This window comes from Prionailurus viverrinus, chromosome D1, assembly GCF_022837055.1.
Source record: "Prionailurus viverrinus isolate Anna chromosome D1, UM_Priviv_1.0, whole genome shotgun sequence".
In the NCBI taxonomy this organism is placed as follows: domain Eukaryota; kingdom Metazoa; phylum Chordata; class Mammalia; order Carnivora; family Felidae; genus Prionailurus; species Prionailurus viverrinus.
In genome coordinates, this window is record NC_062570.1 from 113017547 (window position 1) to 113032438 (window position 14892).

A 14892-nucleotide genomic window follows, 5' to 3' on the forward strand; every position below is an offset into this window, starting at 1 on the left:
AGCATGAACGGGGGAGGGGCAGAGAGAGAGGGAGACACAGAATCGGAAACAGGCTCCAGGCTCCGAGTCATCAGCCCAGAGCCCGACGCGGGGCTCGAACTCACGGACCGCGAGATCGTGACCTGGCTGAAGTCGGACGCCCAACCGACTGCGCCACCCAGGCGCCCCATGTCCTCGCCTTTTTATCTCGAACGGACGCCCGGGGCACCTGTGCATGCCCTACAGTCCTTTGCTGCCACATCGGTTGGAAGCTCCCGGGCCGATTTTTGTCCCTGTTCGGATGCCATCCCTCCCCCCGGGCCTTAGATGCTCTTCCTCAGATCTGTGCTGTTCCCTCCCAGGCAAACAGAGGAGTATTTTCTCCCCCGGATGCTGCAGAGCCTGACAAAGCAGGTGAGTCTCTGGGGACAGAACCTGTTGCTCTTGGAGGCCGTGGTGTGCCGTGGGGGCAGGCCCCTGTGGGCCGAGGCCACAGCGGCACCTGGCTGGCGTGCGGGGACAGGTTCCTGCACGAGGAGGGAGGGTGACGCCCCCGAAGCCCGGCCTGTCGGTTGCTGCCCCGTTCCCGCCCGGCCCACTGTGCTGGGGCCCCGGGGGAGCTGGGGGAGGGGTCCCCGCCCCACCTTGCCCGGGCTGGTGCTTGGGCCTCCGGGTCACCCGGGAAGCTGTGGGGGGTGGGGGGGGGTGTGAGGGTTCTAGTTACAAAATCCAAGCAAGACGTTACCTGGCTGCCTGCTCGTTCTGTGAAGGCCCAGCTTCAGAAATCCCTTGTCTTTTGGAGCTGGCTTGGGCCAGGCCTTTAGAGCTTTGATCTCCAGCCTTAGCCGGGGGGCCTCGTCCAGCCTCTTCCTACTGGCAGCTGCTGGGGTGACAGCTGAAACCCTGTTCTGGCCACTTCCCACGGGTGGTTGGAAGCCAGGGGCACAGAGCAGGTGTCGGGGGGAGGCCTGACTGGTCTGGTTTCTGTCCGAGGTCCCATTCTGGTGTGAAGTGTGTTAATTTGCTCAGGCTGCATAACACAGCACCAGAGACGGAGGGCAGGGGGTGCGGGTTGTTGTTAAACAGCAGATACTTGACTCCCGGTCCTGGAGGCCAGAGCCTGAGGTCCAGGCGTGGGCGGGGCCGGGCCTCCCAAGGCCTCTCTCCTTGTGTCAGGACGGCCGTCCTCTCCCTGTGTCCTCATGGGGTCGTCCCTCCGTGCGTGTCGGGGTCCCGATCCCCTCTTCTTTCAAGGACCCCGTGGTCACCTTGATCACCTCTGGAAAGTCCCGGCTCCAGATACAGTCACATTCAGAGGTGCTGGGGGTCAGGACCCCAGCACAGAAATTTGAGTGGGTCGCAGTTCCTCCCAGGCCGCCAGGTTCTCCGCGCCCCTAATTACTGCCCTTCTGGCAGCTCATGAGGGTCCGGACTCCCTCAGTGGAGGGCCCGGCAGGGGTTCAGCTGGACCTTAGGGATGGACCCGAGCTGGACCGGGGGTCCCTCTCCCCTCCTTCCTCCCGGGTTCCAGCTCCATTTGCCTCTTGACCGTCTCTGCCTCTTCCCTGGAGGACGGCGGCTGCCTGGCCGCTGGGCGGCTGCCCCCATTCGGGAGCCAGATTCCATCACCGCCATTGGGTTTGATTCCTGAGCCAGGCTCCTCGAGGGGCCGGCTTGGGCTCAGCACCCCCTGTGTGGACACTCCGGGACGGGCACAGCCAAGGTTGGGCAGGGGCGCTCAGCCGGGTCCGGTCACCTCCCACGTGTCCCGGAAACTCATTTGACCGTGAACTGTAGCAGCGGGCTAGTTTGAAAATCCTCCTGACCCAGAACGCGGAACGCGCCCATGAGTGCATTTCCCCGTGTCCGTGTGTGTGTCTGGCGGGGAGCCCGTGTCTGAAGCATGTCGGCACAGCCCTGACCGGGAGCTGCACCCCGTTTCATCCTTGCGGGGTCCCAGTATGTCCTGGAGGCCTTGCCGCTGGAGATGACTGAGCCCTTGTGGGGTGTGGTCTGAAGTTGCAGGGCTTTGGCTTGGCGGTTGACCGAGGGCGGTGGCCCGAATCGGCCCCCGTGACCGTCCGCGGATTTAAGTTCCGGGGCGTGTTCGGGAACAAGGGAAGGACAGCCCGGGACCTGCCACACGTGGACACGTTGGGCCCCGTGGCCCTGAGCCCTGGCCGCCTCACGGCAAGATGGCGTGTGGGTCCCGGCCATCCCCATGGGCTATTTGCCAGGTGCCCGGCGGCCAGCATGGGGTCCCGCGTGAGGGCTTTCTTCGCAGCCACGGGAGCAGGGCCAGGTTTACGCCGTGGTTCTTGCCTTCGGCAGCCGAGGGTGTCGGACTCACGCACACGCATCGGGGAACCCGACCCAGCGTGCTCGGCCGTGTTCCCTGTCTCAGGATCGGTTCTCGCCGCGTCTGTAGCTTTGGGATCAAGAGAGGGAGCCAAGTTGGACCAAGACAGCAAGTCAGGGCTGTCCGCGTGCCTGAGAGCGTCCACACCCGCTTGACCGGTCCGCACACGGAGGCCCCGGCGCCTCGTCTGCCGGCCCGGGGGAGGCTCTGCCCCGGCCCTGGGATGCCACCATTCGTGGCTTGTTAACGTGGCTCTTGGCGGCAGACACGCCTGCTTCTGGCCCTGCCACTCGGGAGCGGGGTCACTTTTCTCAGGCTTCTCGCATGACCCTCGGGTCATTCCTGGCATGGGTGGGACGATCCGGTCACACTGTCGGGAGCACGGATGATGCCGGAAAGGGCTTCGGGCCTTGGCAGGCGTGGAGTGACCCTGGACAAACGAGACCCTTTATTCCTTTCTTTTTTTTTTTTTTTTTAATTTTTAGAGCACGTGCACGACAAGGGGAGAGGGGCAGAGGGAGAGAGAGAGAGAGAAAAGCAGGCTCCATGCTCTGAGCCATCAGCCCAGAGCCTGACGCAGGGCTCGAACTCACCGACCGCGAGATCATGACCTGGCTGAAGTCGGACGTTTAACCGACTGCGCCACCCAGGCGCCCCTTTTTTTTTAATTTTTTTTAACGTTTATTTATTTTTGAGATAGAGAGAGCATGAATGGGGGAGGGTCAGAGAGAGGGAGACACAGAATCCGAAACGGGCTCCAGGCTCTGAGCTGTCAGCACAGAGCCCGACGCGGGGCTCGAACTCACGGACCGCGAGATCATGACCTGAGCCGAAGTCGGCCGCCCAACCGACGGAGCCACCCGGTCGCCCCAAGACCCTTTATCCTTAATAATGATGATGGCGACGGGGATTGGTGCCAATGGAAACTTCCGGAGTGGAGTGACGGCTTGCCGGGGCCACAGAGGGCCCTGTGGCAGCTCAGAGCACGGCTCCTGCCTAGTGAACGCTGTGACCAGAGGCCCCGGGGGTCAGCAGGGGAGATGCCGGGCCGCCGGGGTGGGGAGTGCTCCCCAGCTGGGCAGGGACTCACTGGGGCTGGAAGAAAAGGGCAGTGAGGTCGGGCCGCAGCCCAGACGGGACGGCCAAGGGGTCTCGTGCCCTCCTGTGCTCTGACCGCAGGAAACCGTGCCCTTCGGAGATGCGGTGCTGGCCACCCGCGACACCTGCATCGGGAGCGAGATCTGTGAGGAGCTCTGGACGCCCCACAGGTCAGCCCCGGCCCCGGACTGGCGGGTGGCCGCGGGTGGAGACAGCAGGGCTGGGCGGGCGGGGCACGCGGCCCATCCCGCCGTCAACCGCCGTCTGCCCGCAGCCCGCACGTGGACATGGGCCTGGACGGCGTGGAGATCTTCACCAACGCCTCGGGCAGCCACCACGTGCTGCGCAAAGCCCACGCCAGGGTGGATCTGGTGACCATGGCTACCACCAAGGTAGGCGCTGGGCCGCCATGCCGGAGCACGCTTGCCGCGGGCCCGTGCCGCGTCTGTCCCGCACACCCCCGAGTCCCCGGTGCCCACGCAGGGCCGGGCCCGCACGACGGGCATCGGTGCCCGCAGTTTCGGCCGGCGCTCTGCAAACGGGCGCTGACTCGCCCTCTGGGGCCTCACGCGCCCGACCTCCCCTGACCCTGTGAGGCAAGCAGGGCACCTCCTGCCCCGGCATCAGGCCCCTGGGGCCCGAGGCACCATCGAGGGACAAGTGACGCGCTGGCCGCATGCTCAGCGGTTCCGAGCTGGAACGCAGGGAGCTGTCCTGAGGTGCTGCCCTTGCTGGGCAGCGTGAGCCCGCGAGGGGCGGGTTTGGGTCTCTGTTCCACGCTGTGGGGTTTGTCCTCCGTGACCCCCCTCCTCCCGTGTCAGAGACGACAGTCGGTGCGTGAGGGGTGCTGGGGGGCAGCGGGGGGAGGGGCATTGGGCGTGATGCCTGGAGGCTGGGAAGGCTGGCGGGTCACTGTCCTGGGCCCTACTGTGCCCCCCCCCCCCGCCGTGTGCAGGCACTTTCTCTGTGGGGAAGGGCGGGAGGGGGGTGGGGGGGGCAGGGGGTTCCCTGCAGGGCGCTGTTTAAGGCCTTGGGAGGGCCGAGGAAGGGACGGTGATGTCGGTGCCCCCTGCATTCTCCAGAACGGCGGGATCTACTTGCTGGCCAATCAGAAGGGCTGTGACGGGGACCGACTATACTACGATGGCTGTGCCCTGATAGCGATGAACGGCCACATCTTGGCGCAGGGCTCCCAGTTCTCCCTGGACGACGTGGTGAGAGCGAGCTCGCAAACCCCAGGGGCATCTGCTCCTTTCCGTGACCGAGCCCTCGTGCTGGGCTGTCGTCTCCGGCCCCCCCCCACCCCGCGGCCAGCACCCGCCCCGCTCGGACAGATGAGGCCACCACAGCACGAGGGTCACACTTGCACGGCCTGGGGGGAGGACCCGGCCCCACCGTCACCCTCAGGGGGCAGGCGAGCAGGCAGGTGCTGTGGGGGGCAGGCTGTGTCGTGACAGGAGAGCTGGTGAGCCCCGGTCCCCCAGGGAGTGAGCAGGCACCGCCCAGACCCCGCAGGAGGGTGTCCCTCGTCAGGGGCCTCGTCCGTAGAAGCAGGGTGGAGGGGAGCTCGGTGAGGCCACTTGACACAACCCGCTGGCTCTTCCCCACGTGTCCGGGCCACCTGTGTTAGCTGTGGGCCTCACAGCGCCCTGGCCCCAAGTCCTGGGAGCCCCGAGGCTCCCCCGGGGCAGGCCTCCCTCCGTGGGCCGTCTGGTCTCCCTGGACACGCGAGTGGGCTGGGGTCAGGCATGTCTGTGCAGGGAGGCATGGGGCGAGCTCAGAGGAGGCGTCGCCGCAGCCCTGGGGCGCAGGGGGGCGGGAGACAACCAGGAAGGCAGTCTGAGACACCTGTCCCGTCCTGCCCTGACCGGGCCGACCTCTGAGAAGCTGAGGGAGACGCGCCCTCTGCAGTGAGGGCGCGTGTCCGTGCTGTCTGTGCACCGACAGGTCTTTCAAGTTCAGAACGAAAAAATGGCTGTTCTCTCCGGAGACGGACACGAACGCCAGCCGTGCAGACGCCACAAGTGACCCTCGGCTGTGCGGGTGCGAGGGGTCCTCGCGCGGCACCACCCGTTTTCGGGGGATCAGGTGGAAATGCTAGTTCGGGGGCAGGTGGGAGCAGAAGACAGGTCCGCAGGGACACGGCCGCGCAAGCTCACGCCAGGTCGCGAACCCTCCCGTTCGCTTCCTCTGCACTCGGCTCGCTGAGGGGACGCTGGTCCCCTCGCCGCCCCGCTGGGGTTAGGAGGGAAGCAGGTGTGAAACCAAAGTCACGTTTCAAAGCGGAGCAAGTGAACTCCGTGATGCTCTCCTGCTGGGGGGAGGGGGGCGGGAGTTTGGCAGAAGGGACGCTCCCTCCCTCCCAGCTGTCCCCCAGGCCGTGCTCGCCAGGTGACAGCACCCCCACAGGCCTTCAGGTGTTCGGCATCAGCCACAGTAGAGGCGGGTCAAGTTCGTGAAAAAGGCGCCACTCTTCTGCGTCCCACGGGAACGCCCCGCTGTCTTCAGGCCGGGTCGGTGTGGCCGGGATGGCGGGCGGACGTCAGGGCCACGCGTGCCCTGCGCAGGGTTGACTGGCAGTGGAGGGGGCCACCTGTACCGGGAGGAGCAGGTTCTGGGCCCTGGCCAGGCCTTGGGGCTGGGACCCCAGGGGTCTGCACTTTGGGTGGCTTTGGCGGCCTCTCGCTTCGGGAAATGATGGGAGGACAAACGCGAGCCCCGTTTTGCTGGTCTTTGTGGCACGTCCAGAGTGGCTCGGGCCCGGTGCTGACAGCAAGAGTTGCCCACGGGGCCGGTGCAGGAGCAGGTTGGCCACGGCTGTCCTGTGTCCCCCTGTGCTGTGCCGGTTAGCTCCCACTGTCCCACACTTGTACATGAAGAGACAACGTCACAGTGACATAATTTGATCAGGAGTTATTTTTGTAGAAAAAGGAATAATATGACAAATTAAAATGAAATTAAAATTCTCTTTTTTGCGATTTTTTTGAAATCTTATTCTTTTCCTATTTTGTGGTGTTTTTTGACTCTTCGTACTCCTGTCTCACCTGGGTTTGAAGGCAGAGAAGTGTCACCTGCTGTCACACAGCAGCACATCTAGGCAGGGGCACTGGCGTGGACTGCTGAGGCTCTGACCTACCCATCTGCCATTGTCCGGCTTGTCCTTCCCCTGTGTGGGCTTGGAGCTTGGGTTGCCTCTCATGGTCACAGGATGGCTGCAGCAGCTCCAGCCATCCCGTCTCCACACAACCACGTCCAAAGCAGCCAAGGGGCCCTTGTCTCCCATGCGTCTGTCTAAGAACAGAGAAGCTGGCTCAGAGGTCCCGGCCGATACTGATCAGCAGAATCCTGTGCCGTGATTAGGGGACCGCTGCTAGGTGTCCGACCTCACTGGAGGTTCTGGGGGCAGCAGCGAGAGGGCGGGGCTGCAGGTCAGCAACAACACCGGCTGTCCCCTCTCCCCGGGCCCCTAGGGGCCCACAGCTCCCCAGTCCCTGCCACAGAAGGTGGGACTCCTCATGTGCAGTTTGGCGCGTCTGCGAAAACCGCCCGGTTACCCAGCAGTCACGCTTTCCCTTCGAAACCCCCTCCTCCAGGAAGTTCTCACCGCGACGCTGGATTTGGAGGACGTCCGGAGCTACAGGGCGGAGATTTCATCTCGAAACCTGGCGGTGAGTCCTCGTGGACACACGCGGGACGTTTGACAAAGGCCCCGGAGCCCTTTGTGGTTTTTTGTGACAGCAGCTTCTTGGGATGTTCCCCGGCACCCCGTGATTCGGGGGATGTAGCACGCTCACGGGGCCGCACAGCCATCGCCTCGTCGGTGTTCTGACAGCGGGGGACCTCCTCACCCCAAGGAGACTTTCCCGTGCCCGCCCACCTCCACTCCGCATCCCGCCCCCAGCCCGGGCCCCCCACCCGCCCACTGTGGGCGTTTCACGGAGATGAAACCATGAACCTGAGGGCCTTCGTGCGGCCTCTGTCCCTGAGCAGGCCGTCTGCGGGGCCCATCCGCGTTGTGGCGGGTGTCCGGGCTTCATGCCTCTTCCTGGGCGGGACGACACTGTGACCGCCCGTCCGCCGAGGACACTCAGATCCTCCCCACGCCGGGTCTGTGAGGAGTTCGCTCTGTCGACGCGCGTGCGAGTTTTTGCGCGGGCGTTCTTCCCGCTTCCCCTGGGTGTGCGCCTAGACTCTGCTTTAATCCCCGGAGGGGCCACCTCAGCGCACGAGGCTTCCGAGCCTGCCACTGCCCGTCTCTGGCTCCAGCCGTCCCGCGGGGCTGGGGCTACCACTGTGGGCTTGACGTGCCTTCCCGCTGGCTGACAGTCTGTCCCTCGGCCGGCCCTAGCGGCCTGTGAGGGGGCGTCACTGTCGTGAATCTCCGTCGGCAGGCCAGCAAGGTGAGCCCCTACCCCCGAGTGAAGGTGGACTTCGCCCTCTCGTCCCGCGAGGACCTGCTGGAGCCTCTGTCCGAGCCCCTCGAGTGGAAGTACCACAGTCCCGCCGAGGAGATCAGGTGGCCGCCTGAGAGCACGCGGAGGGGTCGTGCTGTCCCCGCGGCCCTTACCCTCACCCGCTGCAGGGGCCCGAGCCAGTGCGGACGGCTGGGCCTCACCGCCTGCCCGGGGCGGCTGCTTGGTTAGGAGGAGGCCGCGCTGCTTCGGGGTCGAGGGCGCCGAAGCCGCAGCCGGACGGCCTGGCTTCCCCTCCCCCTCCCGGCCCTGTCGCTCCCTCGTGCGGGGGGCTTTGGGCACACCAGCCCTGCCCTTTGCTTTTGCGTCTCGGTTTTCCTGTTTTAAAACGAGCCAAAGGCATCCCCCCTCTCCCAGGGCTGTCTGGGGACAAGAGGGCATTAATTCTCACGAGGCGCTGGGCCCAGCCGCTGCTGGCCGTTCTCACTGGCCCCGCTCCCGCCTCGCCAGCTGCCCCCGGGTAGATTGCCGACGGGTCCGCAGCCCCCGGCCCTAACGCTTCCCATTCGTCTCCAGCCTTGGACCCGCCTGCTGGCTCTGGGATTTCTTAAGACGCAGCCAGCAGGTAAGATTTCCAGTGTTTTGTTCGGTTCTGTGGTGGGCTGGTGGGTTTCTCCCCCGACGCGAGCCCTGCTTCGCTCTGCCTCGGTCAGGAGCTTAATCCACGATAGCCAGACGCCAGAGCACCCCCCGGGGTTTGGCTCCGCCTTTGGGGTCCCGTCTGATGACGTCCAGAGGGAACGGGATACACGTCCCACTGGTTCTGTGTCGTGACGTCTGTAACTTATCGGGGTTTAGTCCTAGATGCTCATCGCAGCGTGAGGTCTGTTTCCCCTCTAGAATAATCCATCCGGAACACGCGGCCCACAGCGAGAGCGCTGACGCCCGCACGTTCTTGTGGGTGCCCGTCAGGGTTTGCAGGTGGAGCTGGGCTGAGGTTTGGGCGCGTCCCTTCTCCGAGGCCCTGCCCACACCCGCCTCTGGTTGACCCGTTCCAGGCCGGCTTCTTCCTGCCCCTGAGTGGTGGCGTGGACAGCGCAGCCACCGCCTGCCTCGTCTACTCCATGTGCCGCCAGGTCTGCGAGGCCGTGAATAACGGAAGTAGGTGGCGTCTGTTGGTCTGAGCGAGGCTCCGGGGCTCAGAGGACGGGGTGAGGCGAACCCCGGGTCCCGGCCGTCAAGGGTGAGGGAGGCTCCGCCGATGTGCTCAGATGTCGCAACAGGACCTGGGGACAGCAGGCCAGTGAAGCCCCTCCCCGGGCCTCTGGGCCAGGGCGGCCGTGGCCGTGTGCCCGAAGCGTGGCCTGGAGGGAGGAACACGGACGGCCTCGGGGTCGGGCAAACCCCGCTCGAAAGCCTCCCCCACGCTCTCTGTGTCAGACATCCCCGTGGTGTGCGCTCCAGAGGAGCGAGGGGGTTGCTGCGTAGGAGGGGGCGGCCCCCGGGGCAGAGGAGAGGGTCTGGGCCCTGAGCACCGCCTGCTGTCTGCGGGTTCTCAGATCAGGAAGTGCTGGGCGACGTCCGGACCATCGTGGACCAGCTCGACTACACGCCCCGGGACCCCCGAGAGCTCTGCGGGCGCGTGCTGACGACCTGCTACATGGCCAGCGAGAACTCCTCCCGGGAGACGCGTGACAGAGCCGCGGAGCTGGCCCAGCAGATCGGCAGGTAGAGGGGCCGCTGGCACGAGCCCGGTTTTAGGGAAACCGTGTCTGTTCCCCCCGCCCCCCGTAGCCACGTCAGATTCCCACGCCTCCGTCCCCGCCCCCTCCTGGCATCCCAGACACCGGCCACCGGGGCTGATGCGCCGCCCGGTGTGGGAGCCCGGGACCCCACTCGCGGCTCTGGGGAGTGGGCTGGCGCTGTGAGGGCCCGCCCCCCTCTTCCCTGGGCCGGAGCAGGGTCGGAGAGGGCGTCTCTCCGGTCAGGGAGACTCGGTCCTTTCAGAGTCCTCTGTTCTCAGCCCAAACCGGCCCCCACCCAGCAGTGCTCCTGGGCGCGTCCCCGGAGGAACTGAGAGCGGGGACTCAGGCGTCTTGCCCCCGTGTCCACGGCAGCGTCGAGCGCGGCAGCCAGAACGTAGGAGTGGCCCGGTGTCCCTTGGCACACGAGGCAGTGAGCAGATGCGGTCCGTGCCCACGGCGGGATGTCGTTCGGCCTCAGAAAGGAAGGGGCTTCTGACACCCGCTACCTCGGAAGGACCCCCGAGAGCGTGGTGCCCAGGGAAACGGCCCAGCCACAGCACCACGTACCGTGGGTTTCTCCGTGGCTCGTCCGGACACAGGGCTCCCTGGGGGGGGAGGGGGAGTCCTGAGCTCGACAGGGGTGGTGGCCGCGCCGCACGCGGACGCGCCGGGTGCCCCCGGCCCTGCGCACACCTGCCCTTTCCCCTCACAGCCACCACATCGGTCTCGACGTCGACCCCGCGGTCAAGGCCGTCGTGGGCATCTTCAGCCTGGCGACGGGGAAGAGGCCCCTGTTCGCGGTTCACGGAGGAAGCCGCCGGGAAAACCTGGCGCTACAGAACGTGCAGGTGCGCCCCCAGCCGGGCCGGCGTCACGGGGCCTCGCGGGGGAGGCCGGGGGGGTGCGCGCATCCGCGAGAGGGACCGGCTGTGGGTGTCTGCGACGGTGGCACGGGTGCGTGCGCGTGTGTGCGCGTGTGTGCGTCTCAGTGCACGTGCTGGTGCACCTGTGAGAGCACGATGGTGTGTGTTAGCGGGGGGGGGGGAGGCGTGTGGGCACAGGCGTGGGTGTGTGAAAATACGTGAGGGGACGTGAGTGCGTGCGTGCGGGTATGAGAGTGTGTTAGTGAACGTGGGGGTGTGTGCGTGCACACACGTGAGCGTAAGAGGGCACGGGAGCGTGTGTTAGCGTGAGGGTGGGGTGTGTGCATGCGCGTGTGCGTGAGTGTGCCTGTAAGGTTCCTGCATCTTCAGGGATCGGGCTGCCGCAGGGGAGCCGGGCCCTGGCTGGTGGGTGGAGGGAGAGAGGGACCCTGGGCTCCAGCCACTGGGCTCTGTCACATCTCTGTCCCTTTTCTCGTGGCCACGGTGCCCTTCCCTCCTCCAGCAAAGCCAGCTGTGAAGGGGGTGGAACGCGTGGCCTAGAGTTCTTTGCAGCCCCATCCTGCCACCGAAGCTCCCTCCGCACCCCGGCTCCGGGTCCTTCCGTCTTTGATCCGGGGGCCGCTCGGTGCACACAATTATCGCAGGACCCTGTTTCCTCTGGACGCTAGAAAGCTCTCGTGTTACTTGGACTCTTTCTTTGGAGCTGCACGGGGAGCAGGGTGCCAGTGTGTGTTGCCCCCATGCCCGGCACGAGGTGACATTTCCCGCTGTGTCACCCAGGCTCGGATACGGATGGTCGTGGCCTATCTGTTTGCTCAGCTGAGCCTCTGGGCCCGGGGCGCTCGCGGTGGACTGCTGGTGCTCGGATCGGCCAACGTGGATGAGAGGTGCGTGTGCCCGACTCCCGAGCACCCAGGTCTCCGAGGGTGAGTGCTCCCCAAGGCGGTACGTCCAGGCTCCCTCCAGTTCTCACAGCATCTATGAGACACACGGTGGCGGGGGAGGAGGGGTCACATTACCCCGTGGCTCAGGGTGTGTCTGGCACCCCCAGGACGTCATCACTCCCGAACTTCATGATGACTCAGGTATGGAGACGGGTCGACACTGTCTCCCTCTGGCTCCCCGCCACCGTTCCCGCTCGGGCCAGCTCCGCCTGGCCTGGGCTCTTCCGTGGTGCCGAGTCTGGAATCTGTCACCCCTCCCACCGCACCCCGCTCGCTTTTACCCGCCCCCCCTCCCCCCCGGGCAGTCCCACCACGTCTTCCACCCTTGCTCTGCGTCCAGTGTTCACTCCCAGCCAGAGAGCCCGTCTCTGACGTGGGCTGGAAATACTTTCCGTGGTCTTTGCTGGTCAGGAGAACTCGGAGCCTCCTGTTCTCCAGGTACATTTCAGCTGACCTTCAGGGTGAGCGGCGGAGGCTGGGAGTGCTCCTTCTCCAGCTTCCGTCCCCACCTCTCTCGGGTGTTCGCACTTGCTCCTTGTTAGCGGAAGGGGTTCGAGAACCTTGTCTGTCATTTATTCATCTGATCATCCATGCATCAGTCTTTCCATCCATTTGTCCACCTATCCACCAACCCGTCTGTCTGTCCACCCATCCATCCACTCACCCGCCCATCCATCTACCCACCCATCTATCCACTCACTCATCCATCCATCCATCCATGTGTCCATCCATCTATCCATATGTACACCCATTCACCCATCCGTCTATCCACCTGTCCATCTGTCCACCCACCCACCCATCCATCCATCCACCCATCCACTCACCGCCCATCCATCTACCTACCCATCCATCCACTCACCGCCCATCCATCTACCCACCCATCCATTCACTCATCCGTCCATCCATCTATCCATACGTGCATCCATTTACCCATCCGTCTATCCGCCTATCCACCCATCCATCTATCCATCTATCTGTCCACCCACCCACCCATCCATCCATCCATCCATATGTCCATCCATCCATCCACTCACCTGCTGTCCATCTACCCACCCATCCATCCACTCACTCATCCGTCCATCCATCCACCTATCCATATGTACATCCATTCACCCATCCGTCTGTGCCTATCCACCCATCCATCTGTCCACCCACCCATCCACCCATCCATCCATCCATCCATCCATCCATCCATCCACTCACCCACCCATCCACTCACCCACCCATCCGCCTATCCACCCATCCATCTATCCATCTATCTGTCCACCCACCCATCCATCCATCCATGTGTCCCTCCATCCATCCACTCACCCGCCATCCATCTACCCACCCATCCATCCACTTACTCATCCATCCATCCATCCACCTATCCATATGTACATCCATTCACCCATCCGTCTGTCCGCCTATCCACCCATCCATCTGTCCCCTCACCCACCCGCCCATCCATCCATCCATCCATCCATCCATCTATCCATCCACTCACCCACCCATCCGTCTACCCACCCATCCATCCACTCATCCGTCCATCCATCCATGTGTCCATCCATCTATCCATACGTACGTCCATTCACCCATCCATCTATCCACCTATCCATCCATACATACATACATGCATATATCCATTCACCCATCCATCGTTCCATCCATCCATCCATCTTTCTATCTGTGGCATGAGTGTCTTAATCTTTCTATATCTTGCTTGTCTGCAAGCGTGTTTTCTGTTAAACATTATATTGGGCTTTTGGCTCCTGCTTCTTAATTATGACAATTTAGAGTTAGCACCCTATGGCTGGTGAAAATTCTCGCCATTCCTGTGAACATTTTGTCGATTTTCGTCGCTTTTCTGCTGCCTTCAGTGCTTTTGTAAGGAAATGGTGTCTCAGGACGGATGTGACAGCTAGTGCGTATTCGGAGCCTGAGTAGTTGACAACATGGGTGTGTTCTGTTTTGTTTGCTTTTGAACAAGAGTGTGATCTATTATGTAGCTGTATCGTTGTACCGTTTTCCCTGTCACAACTCTTGTCCGTTGCATTTCGTGTTTTAGCAGAAAATAACGATTTTTTCCAGGGTGGGAGTGGGTTTCTGGGTGTTACATGTTCCTGGATGTCAGTTTAGAAAGTAAACACTTCTGTCTGACACCTGGTTCTCGTGTTCGTCTCTTCCCATCACGTTTCGCTGCCAGACTGTTTCCGGGAGGTATTTGGAAGTCTTGTCTACAGCTGCAGGCACTTTTCTCGTATTTTACTTCCAACGGTGTTTCTTCCATTGTGTGTGTTTCTTGTACTTGTGGGGCCGACTGTCCCATGCAGCATCCCCGTCTACAATCTCCCCGTTGCCTGCATCCCGGGGTAGAGCGTCAGGTCTGTCCCCTCTGTCATGCTGGTTCTTTTTCAAAGTGGTTGCTGATTCTGTGTCTTAACTGCTTCTAAGCTAACTTCGGGTCTGTCGCATTCCGGTGTGCTTGTTCCTCGAGGGATGTTGAACGTCCGCCACGTGTTGGGCATTCTTGGTGCTGTGAACACAACAGAAAAGTAACTGTGGTTTTACTCTAGTGGAAGGAGACGGGTGATAACAACACTTAATCGTGTACGTAGGGTGGGGAAAGTCTACAGAGAAAAACCAGGGCAGGCAGAGGGAGAGTTTGGGAGTTGAGGTTGTTACTGGGGTGGCCAGGGAAGGCCTGTCTGAGAAGTTGGCTTCCAAAGGCCTCAGGAGCCAGGAGAGGAGATGCAGCCCGGATAACGGTGTGTGCAAACGTCCTGTGGTGAGAGCCCCCCGGGACAGAGGGTGGCCGTTGTCTCCCTGAAAAGCCCTGTCTTGTCTGAAGGAGGTGCCGGGATCCCAGCTGGGGCAGGTTGGAGGAGAGTGGGCAGTGGATGAGGGACCAGGAGTCAGTTCTTTCCAGAAGTGTGCACCACAGGAGAGGGGAGGGGCAGGGTGGTACTGGCAAGACCAGTGGGGCGAGAAGGAAGGTGTTTCCTCAAGAGCTGACGAGAGAGGTGTGGCGGGGAGGAACAGTGTTGCTGACGCAGGAGTGGGGACGCGGCTGGGGAGCTGTCCCGGTGTCCCGAGGAGGTGAGAGCAGGTGGCGAAGCGAGAGGTCGGCTTTATCGGGAGCCCAGCTAGTGTGTCCAGCAGAGTGCACAGCACAGACGCGGGCCTGGGTGGCGTGGGGTCGGGGCCGTGACCGTCCTTGGTGAAGCAGGAAGCGGAGTCACCGGGCCGAGCGACGATGCACAGCAGGCGTTGGGTACTTGAGACGAGTGGGACGGGTCGGGGAACAGGGCAGGCGGCCCGGCACCGGGGACGCCCTGGAGGCGGGTTCGTGCCGCTGCGCACGCACGTGTGTGGGGCAGGGAGCCAAGCGAGCCCTGCAGGGAGAGGGGGGCAGGGGAGCCGAGAAGCGGCAAGGGGAGGCGGAGGCTGCGGGAGCGAGCTGCTGTCCCTGTCCCACGATCTGCTGGCAGA

The 14892-nt window shown here is 63.4% G+C and overlaps 1 protein-coding gene across 10 annotated transcripts in view; it reads left to right on the plus strand.

Moving 5' to 3' along the window:
• Positions 1–14892, plus strand: part of NADSYN1 (NAD synthetase 1) — a 37197-nt gene that overhangs the window by 11417 nt on the left and 10888 nt on the right. For 5 of the 10 annotated variants that reach the window (XM_047877218.1, XM_047877221.1, XM_047877216.1 and 2 more), the window contains 11 exons: positions 342–393; positions 3518–3606; positions 3711–3828; positions 4519–4650; positions 7030–7104; positions 7828–7952; positions 8425–8473; positions 8907–9009; positions 9408–9576; positions 10306–10441; positions 11258–11403. In XM_047877218.1, coding sequence (XP_047733174.1) covers positions 342–393; positions 3518–3606; positions 3711–3828; positions 4519–4650; positions 7030–7104; positions 7828–7952; positions 8425–8473; positions 8907–9009; positions 9408–9576; positions 10306–10441; positions 11258–11403 — 1194 coding nt within the window. The remainder of the gene's footprint in view (positions 1–341; positions 394–3517; positions 3607–3710; positions 3829–4518; positions 4651–7029; positions 7105–7827; positions 7953–8424; positions 8474–8906; positions 9010–9407; positions 9577–10305; positions 10442–11257; positions 11404–14892) is intronic. The other 5 variants (XR_007156163.1, XM_047877217.1, XM_047877222.1 and 2 more) reach the window with 2 other exon arrangements.